This window comes from Trachymyrmex septentrionalis, unplaced genomic scaffold (genome assembly GCF_001594115.1).
Source record: "Trachymyrmex septentrionalis isolate Tsep2-gDNA-1 unplaced genomic scaffold, Tsep1.0 scaffold185, whole genome shotgun sequence".
Taxonomy (NCBI): Eukaryota; Metazoa; Arthropoda; class Insecta; order Hymenoptera; family Formicidae; genus Trachymyrmex; species Trachymyrmex septentrionalis.
Genome location: NW_017305020.1, coordinates 135,295 through 144,596, shown reverse-complemented (window position 1 = coordinate 144,596; position 9,302 = coordinate 135,295). Strand labels below are relative to the sequence as shown.

Sequence of the window (9,302 nt, the reverse complement as noted above, 5' to 3'; positions counted from 1 at the left end):
CTCATGTTCTTTCGGAAAGAAATTTGTGCCGTCGCATTGACGTCTGTGATTTGCTTCTCAAACGTCAAGAAAATGATCCATTTTTGAAGCGCATCATCACTGGGGACGAGAAATGGGTTGTCTACAACAATGTTAAACGCAAGAGATCATGGAGTAAAAAAGATGAACCGGCTCAAAGCACTTCGAAAGCCGATTCATCAAAAAAAGGTGATGCTATCTGTTTGGTGGGATTTCAAAGGAATCGTTTTTTTTTCTACCGGACAACACAACAATCAATTCTGAAATGTACTGTCATCAGTTGGACAAATTGAATGATTCACTTAAACAGAAAAGGCCAGAATTGATCAATAGAAAAGGTGTAGTGTTCCACTAAGATAATGCGAGACCTCATACAAGTTTGGTAACTCGTCAAAAGTTTTTACAGCTTGGATGGGATATACTGTCACACCCACCATATTCTCCAGATCTGGCACCTTCTGATTATTATTTGTTCCGGTCTCTACAAAATTTTTTAGATGGTAAAACCTTTACTTCAAATGAGGAAGTCAAAAATCACCTGGATCAGTTTTTTGCCAGCAAAGAACAAAAATTTTATGAGCGTGGAATCATGCTACTGCCAGAAAGATGGCAAAAGGTATTGCCATTCATTTTCATAAAACAAACGAAATTACTTTCCGAACAACCTAATATAATAGCTATAGTAAAATGTTCATGGTACAAGAAGACACATTATGTTTGAAATATTTTTTCATCGAGTATCATTATTGTAATGAATATAATGAGTAAACGATACAAAATATTGGGTTGTCCGGAAAGTCCGTGCGGATTTTACGCACGAACTTTCCGGACAACCCAATATATGTGTGTAAACATTTAGAAATTTACGTAAACGATAAGCAAATAAGATATTAAAGCGTCAAACTGGAAATAACTTTAAGAGAATAATCTTAAGATATTATAAGGAAATAATGTACAGAGATAAATAAAAAAGTTTTACTCACTTTAAGGAAAAATAATAAAATTTATAACTCTTGATTTATGTATTTTATCGTTTCGACGACAATTACTTACGTATATGAGCATGGATAGCGTATATATAGAAGCGTTAATAATTAATTCTCGAAAATAATGTCTTTATTACACATGGTTGAATTTGTAAAAATGTAATCTTTAATTTGGTAAAAAAAAATTAAAAATTTAAGAAAATTACGGGTGGTGGGGGGATTTTGTTAAGCAAAAAAATTTTTTTTTTAATTTTTAAATATTAGAAAGTGGCTTTAATTGTTACAAATGTTAAATGAAAAGGAGCATACAGCCACACTTTAAATACCTAGCGCCTTCCCGGTCCTAGTGTTAAGATGTTGAACTACTATCCAATATACATTCAATTAAATTGAATTAATATTTCGGAATTAAATTGAGAGCCGATAAATCATCGGATTCACACAATCATTCTGATAATTCCCCCAAATTCACCTGCACGGAATGCAAGAGATCCAGGTTCGACTCCCGGCCGAGGCAATATTTTTCGCATTAAGTTTATTACAGTTTTTTAAGATTTGGGTGAATTTGGGGGGATTATCAGAATGATTGTGTGAATCCGATGATTTATCGGCTCTCAATTTAATTCTGAAATATTAATTCAATTTAATTGAATGTATATTGGATAGTACAATAGTTCAACATCTTAACACTAGGACCGGGAAGGCGCTAGGTATTTAAAGTGTGGCTGTATGCTCCTTTTCATTTAACATTTTTTTTAAATTATTTTTTTTATAACATTAAAGTACTCTTGAAACTTACAACTTTTGTTTTAAAAATTTTGTTAAAAATTTTTTTTCTATTTTTTATACTTCTGACGATATTCGGCTCAAAACAAAAATACCGTTTTTTTTTAAAGGGATGTTTCTTCCCTTAAACATGAGTGTACGTATAAAAAAAATACGTGTCTCTTAGATTTTTGTGTTTTACAACATATTTTATGAAGAATCAAATCGGTTCCGGACAATTGTAAAATTTTCCTTGTAAGCAGAGTAGCTTGCTCAATCAATCGTGCTCCATGTTGTATCATTTGTGCTGTCGAATTGACTAATGACGCGATGCACCTAAATCTTGTCATTTTTATATCATTATGTGCGCTATTTTTATTAATAATATCAGATATCTCATGCTCTTGAAAAAATCTTAAATTACGCTAACAAAGCAGCTATATTTTAATGAAATTGCAAATGTTGCATTTTTGTTGTGTCAAATTACATTGATGATGTCATCGTCAAAACATATTAACGTCCTTGAAAAAATTTCTTATATTACGCTGACAAAGCAGTATATTAACTGATATTGCACTATTTGACAACGTCGCATCTCAATTATATCAAAACTTGAAATACGAGTATTAAGATGTTGAACTACCATACTATATAATCATTCACTCATTTAAATTAAATTAATTTTCAGAAATAATAATTGCGTGCCGATAGATTATCGGACATTCACACAACTTATTGCGAAAAATATTGCCTCGACCGGAAATCGAACTCGGATCTCTTGCATTCCGTGCGAGAACGGAATGCAAGAGATCAGGGTTCGACTCCCGGCCGAGGCAATATTTTTCGCAATAAGTTTATTACAGTTTTTTAAGATTTAGGAAATTTGGGGGGATTATTAATATTTCAGATTAATTGCGTTGAAAGTCCGACAACCATATCGGCAAGTAATTATTATATCTGAAATTAATTCATTTAATTGAATATATAATATTATAATTAATTGAATATATAGTTTTGGGAGTATAAATAAGTTTCCGCTGTTTGACAAACAATGGCGCTACCAGTATGTTATAGTTAAAATTATCAGCTGTAAAACGTCATATCGTAAGGTTGGACATCTGACAAGAACATAACCTTGAAATATTAGCGATTTTGCATCAGCATCTTATATCTTTTTTCGTGCGAAAATGTCGAGTTTTGAGCCGAATAAGCATCATTTGCGGGAGCTTTTGATTTACTTCTTTAATTTGAAGAAATCTGCAGCTGAGGCGCATCGATTGCTTGTAGAAGCATATGGTGAGGCTGCCTTAAGTGAGAGAAGTTGCCGTGAGTGGTTTCAAAAGTTTAAGAACGGTGAATTTGACGTCGAAGACAAAGAACGTAGCGGAAGGCCGAAAGTGTACGAAGACGCGGAATTGGAAGCATTATTGGATGAAGATTCGTGCCAAACGCAAGAAGCACTTGCACTTACATTAGGAGTGACTCAACCAGCAATTTCACATCGCTTAAAATCGTTGGGAATGATTCAAAAGCAAGGAAATTGGGTTCCATATGAACTGAAGCCGAGAAACGTTGAACGCCGATTTTTTACATGTGAAATGCTGCTTGCCAGGCATAAACGAAAGGGTTTTTTGCACCGTGTAGTCACTGGTGATGAAAAATAGATCCACTACGATAACCCAAAGAAGAAGAAATCATGGAAACCACCTGGCCATGCTTCAACATCGACAGCCAAGCCGAACATTCATGGGAAAAAGCTCATGTTGTGGGATCAGCTAGGTGTCGTTTATTATGAGTTGCTCAAACCGAACGAAACCATTACTGGGGCTCTCTACCGAACACAATTGATGAGATTGAGCCGAGCAAGGAAAAACGCGCCCACTATTACTCCAGACACGACAAAGTTATTCTTCTGCATGATGCTCGTCCACATGTTGCGGCGCCGGTCAAAATCTAACCTTGGAAACACTCAATTGGGAAATTTTACCCCACCCGCCGTATTCACCAGACATTGCTCCTTCTGATTACTACCTGTTTCAATCGATGGCGCATGGTCTGTCTGAGCAACACTTCATATCATATGAAGATACTAAAAATTGGGTCGATTCGTGGATGATTTCAAAAGATAAAGCGTTTTTCCGACGCGGTATCCGTATGCTGCCAGAAAGATGGGAAAAAGTAGTGGCTAGCGATGGACATTACTTCGAATGAAACATTAGGTACCGTTCTTTCACAATAAATGCCCAATTTTTGATAAAAAACAGCGGAAACTTATTTATACTCCTAATAGTTCAACATCTTAACATTCAGACCGTAGTGGTATCATCTAATCTTCGTATCATCTAATGTATCTGAATGTGAAATGCAGTTTTTCAATCTAATTGAATAAAAAAAAGTTTTTACTTAAAAATGGACCATAAATGCTACTTATATTATTCAGAATTATAAGTAAAAAATGTTTTGTTTTAATTCAACTAAGTTCAAAAAAGTAACTTAAAAATAATTGAGCTATGTTCTTTTGTTTCTCTTTGATTAGAAGTAAAATGAATGATCAATGCGAACACTCGCAAACCAAGTCGAACACAGTCCGAATATTAGGCTAATCATGGCGCGCGACATCGGCCAAGCGAGATTAGATTATCCGACACTTATTACCAATGTTGTCTCATAGTAATATAAATTGTTTACATTTTATTATATCTGTTAAACGATGATATTTTTATTATATTTATAATTTCATTACTAGTTTAGCTGGTTGTAATTAAAATAGAGAATGAATAATATATTTACTATTGAAGAAGTGGTGTAGCAGGTAATATAGAAGATTCATAATCCAGTGGTCCCAGGTTTGAATCCCACTAAAATGCATTTTTTAATATCAATTTGAAATATAGTTAATTTCAAATATAATTATTATAAATATCTTAGGAATAAAATTTGTAATCCTGAAATATGAATGTTTTTTTTTCGAATATTAAACTAATGCTTGAATCTAATCCATTTCAATACATTCAATCCATTTTCATGGATTTAAAGTACGCATTAACAAAATTTTAATCCATTTTAATTCATTCTTGTTTGCTGGGAATTCTGTCGTAAATTTTATTATCGCGTATCAGGCTATTCTGGGTATCTATGTTTTTGCCTATCTTTCCAAAATCATTGGGAAGGTTTTCAACGACACATTTCTTAAATATTGTCACGCTCACCGATCGGTGACCGCCCAGCAAACGAGAATGGATTAAAATGGATTGAAATTTTTTCTATTCGAATACGGATAGAATTTTAAATAGCGAATACTTTTTTTGGATTTAATTGGATTCAATTAGATCCAATTGGATGCAATTGGATTAAAATGGAAATTGTATTTTCTATTCAAAATTTTGAATTGAACAGTATTCACAATGCACAGAAAAAGCTAATATTATTTTTAGATTAAAAGGCATAGAGATATGCTCCATGCCTTTTCATGCAATTCCTATAAATGAATAAAAATGCATTTAGGATTGAAAAGCATTTATTTTAACAATCATAAATCAATATTTCTGAAAATCTTAATCCATTTTAATTCATTTCAATCCATTCTCGTTTGCTGAGCGTTAACGCTCGCGTTTTTTCTCATATCTTGTTCCAGCAATCACCTTGGTTGTTCGGGGAGACGCTATACGTGCTATTTAGTGCTACAAACTGTTCACGGAGCTGCAGATAGCGCTAACAAACACGATCATGACGTCACTAATGCTAGTGTGTTGCATCACAACTGCGCACTATCATCATTATTCCTTCTGATGTAATGTAACGTTAGAGGTAACGTTGCTAGCGTTTAATTCGTCAAAGTTAGATTAATGTTTGAGGGGATTTTGTTCTTAAATGGCACCAAACTTTTCTCTCTTTAGAATTTTGTAGAGTAGATAACGTACGTACGTAACATGTGAGTTAAAAATTTTATTGTAGTGAATGCAATCTCAATTTCAATCTCTGCAATTGATGACTTGCCACTAGGCTGGAGTGGTGAACGTAATTCTTGTTTATGTATCATCTTTAACTTTTCAAAGTTTCTGCAGAGTTCAACTTGTGTATTTTATTTAATTACAAATGTAAAAGTCAGAGTATCTTGTTACCGACGATTTTTAATTCCCGTATACGTAAAAAAGTTACTATTACGGTATAGCGCGGCAAGGTATTCCGCTGCAGATGCTTAAGGTCCTTATTAGATGTAGATACGCTTCTTCTCAAATCGATAATAAATGCTCGAGGATTCTTCCATTTATCTGATTAATTTACTCAGCGTAACTATTAATTTTTTGATCTAATTTACATTGTTCACTCCGGCAAACCATCATAGAGATTGCAATTGAGATTGCGTTATGTTATTCACTACTAGAAAGTTAAAAATTTACGTTACAAAACCCTAAAAATTTAAATTACAGAGAAAAGTTTAGTCGGTGATTGAAAACAGAATCCCCTACATTAACTTAACCTCGACAAATATTAAATCTCTCTGGTTAAATGCTACCAACGCTACATTAGAATTGTTCATGGAGCTTGCTAACGCTATCGCACTATTGACTCCACGAACAGCATTGGTAGCGTTTGCGTCCATAGCACGAATAGTGTTTCCCCAGAACGTGCCCCTTATCGAATGTTCGCGAAATGAGGAAATCGTGGAGTTCTACTAGACGTAACAGCAGCTTACTATATAACATGGACTGCTAGCAGCAACTTCAGACTGGTAGTTATTCCATGCAACAGAAAGAGAGGTATGTACATACTATAACGGATTGCTACATATAATGAATGTAGGTAATGGATGGCACTCGAGTTAACAAGTAACAATGTTTATTAAATAGCAAATACAATATCTTATCGCGAGGTTGTAAAGTAACTATGTCGTGTATAAGGATGACTCTAGTAGGAATGTTAATGTTCTCGAAGGAAACTCGTTCTCGAAGGAGTATCTAGGTGGAAGATTGAGTATAGTTTGCGAGAGCGCGCCATCTGATCGCGGAGTATGTTTACATGAATATACGACATGAAGTACTAATAGTGTGTATGTAAGTGTGAATGTCTCCACATGTACTCTCCTCCGAGAGACCATGTATGCATAGGCGAATCGTACTTTTTTAAACTTATCACATTTTTTCTTTAGTGTAATGTGCCATGTTTTCTGTTGTGGCTTCTTGTGGCGATTCCGGCACTTCTTCTGCGTTGTGTAAGAAGGCGGGTTTCAGTCTTTCTGTTGATAGGGCTACATTATGGCCATTCATGTGGATCACGTAAACCTGTTTTTTCCTGCGTATCACTTCGTGTGGTCCGATGTAAGGATGTTGGAGTGGTTTTCGAATGCCGTCTTTCCTGACGAAAACGTGTGTGGCCTGTTTTAGTTGTTGTTGTCGAAAGACTCTCCGTTTCCCATAGTAATGCGTTGGTTGTGGACGGAGTTGTCGTATGCGTTTACGAAGTGCCATGACGAAGGTTTTCGTGTCTGTCGGATCTAGGTTCTCTAGAAATTCTCTGGGTACTCTCAGCGGTGCGCCGTGGACTAACTCAGCTGGAGAGCATTTCAGATCTTCTTTCAGACATGTGCGCAGGCTTAGCAGTACTGTAGGCAAAAGGTCTAGCCATTGTCTTCCGTCTTCGTAGCAAGTTATCGCAGTTTTAAGAGTGCGGTGCCATCTCTCAATCAGGCCGTTTGACGCTAAATAATAAGGAGATGTTCTGGTCTTCTTGCTGCCCAGGAATTTCGAGAGTGCCTGGAAAAGACTTCGAATTGTTTGCCTTGATCAGTAGTGATAACGGCAGGTGTGCCGAAGCGTACTACCCAACCGTCGATGAATGCTGCGGCAATTGTTTGCGCGGCCATGTTGGGGAGTGGAATGGCTTCAGGCCATCTAGAAAAGCGGTCAATCATGGTTAAACAATACCTATATCCTCTTATCTCCGAGAGAGAGCCGATGAGATCAAGGTGAACTTGGTGCAAACACTGATCCAGCGTTGGAATCTTTTGAGGAATATTTTTGGTGTGCCATTTAATTTTGCTACGTTGGCACTACGGAGGTAGGTACGTGCCCAATGTGTGATGTCTCTGTTGATTCCCGGCCAAACGAATTTTTGTCCAATTTGATGTTTGGTGACTCTGCCGCTGGGGTGTGCCATTCTACGCACGGCGTCGAAGATTCTTTTCCTCACAATTCCTGGGATATAAGGTCGTATGACGCCTTTTAATGTCGCAGTAAAGTGGTATGGTTGAGCCTAGTAATGTGAATTCTTTTAACTGTAAAGCTGATTCGCTTTTGAGAAGTTCTTGGAGCTTTTCATCTTTCGCTTGTTTTGCGTGTCCTTGGATAGTTCTTCTGTAGTAGTAATGACTGGAACTTGGATACGTGACAACGTATCAGGAACTATATTTTCCTGTCCAGCGATTTGTATAATGTTTGTGGTGAATTGAGCAATCAAATCTAACTGTCGAGCTTGTCGAGGTAACGCTTTGTCTAATCACTGTCTGAATGGGTTAGAGGTTTATGATCAGTTCTAATAGTGACTATGCGATCTTGAAGTATGTCTTTAAAATATTTAATACTTTCGTAGATCACTAGAAGCTCTCGATCATACATGCTATATTTCTTTTGTGTATCAGAGAGTTTTTTAGAATAGAATGCTATAGGTGACAATTGGTTATTGCTCACCTATTCTAATGAAGCTCCTAGGACAGTGTCTGATGCATCAGTGGAGAGAAGCAGCGTTGCTCCCTCGATCGAGCGTACCAGTAGAGTAGCATTTGCAAGTTCCGCTTTGCAGGCTTCGAATGTGGCTATTTCGTCTTGGCATTCCAAGGCACACGTCTTTTGTCATTTTTCTTACTATCTTTTAATAGCTCATGTAGCGGTCTCTGGTTTTTGGCATTCTTCAGGTGACGACGATAATAGTTTAACATGCCAAGAAATCTGCGGAATTGAATTTCGTCTCAGGTCATGTAAAATTAGTAATTGCTTTTACCTTGTCTGCCCGAGGTTTGATACCGTCGCTGTTAATCTCGTGTCCGAGAAATTGTATGTTCCTCTGCCCGAATTTGCACTTAACTGGGTTGATCGTGATGCCTGCCTTCTGGAGTTGCTGGAAGACCTGACGTAGATCCTTTTTGTGTTGCTCCTCGTCAGTTGAGGCTACGAGCACGTCGTCTACGTGAGCGAAACATCATTCTAAGCCTTGGTAAGACCTGATTCATTAGTCGTTGGAAGATTTATGTTGCATTCCGTAAGTCGAAAGGCATGGTGACGAATTCGAATAGACTAAAGAGAGCGTAGTTACCGCCGTCTTTGGGACGTCTTCTTTGGGGACAGATACAATACCTTAGGGTGATATGCTTTAACTAGAGTGTGGAGAATATATGTTTACCGTGCAGAATGTTGGCGAGGTCATGTATGTGAGGCAGTGAGTATCTGTCTGGGGTCGTCACCGCGTTTAGGCCTCGGTAATCCCCGCAAGGTCTCCACACTCCGGGTTGCTTCTTTGATACCAGATGCAGTAGTAGCC

The 9,302-nt window shown here is 36.8% G+C and overlaps 1 protein-coding gene across 1 annotated transcript; it reads right to left on the bottom strand.

The window, feature by feature from the left end:
* Positions 1–6,901: 6,901 nt before the first annotated feature.
* On the bottom strand, positions 6,902–7,632 carry LOC108746651. The gene is made up of 2 exons (XM_018483551.1): positions 7,591–7,632; positions 6,902–7,522 (listed from the first exon to the last, which is right to left on the bottom strand). The coding sequence occupies exons 1-2, from the start codon at positions 7,630–7,632 to the stop codon at positions 6,902–6,904; spliced, it is 663 nt and encodes a 220-aa protein (XP_018339053.1).
* Between the last annotated feature and the right edge of the window lie 1,670 nt (positions 7,633–9,302).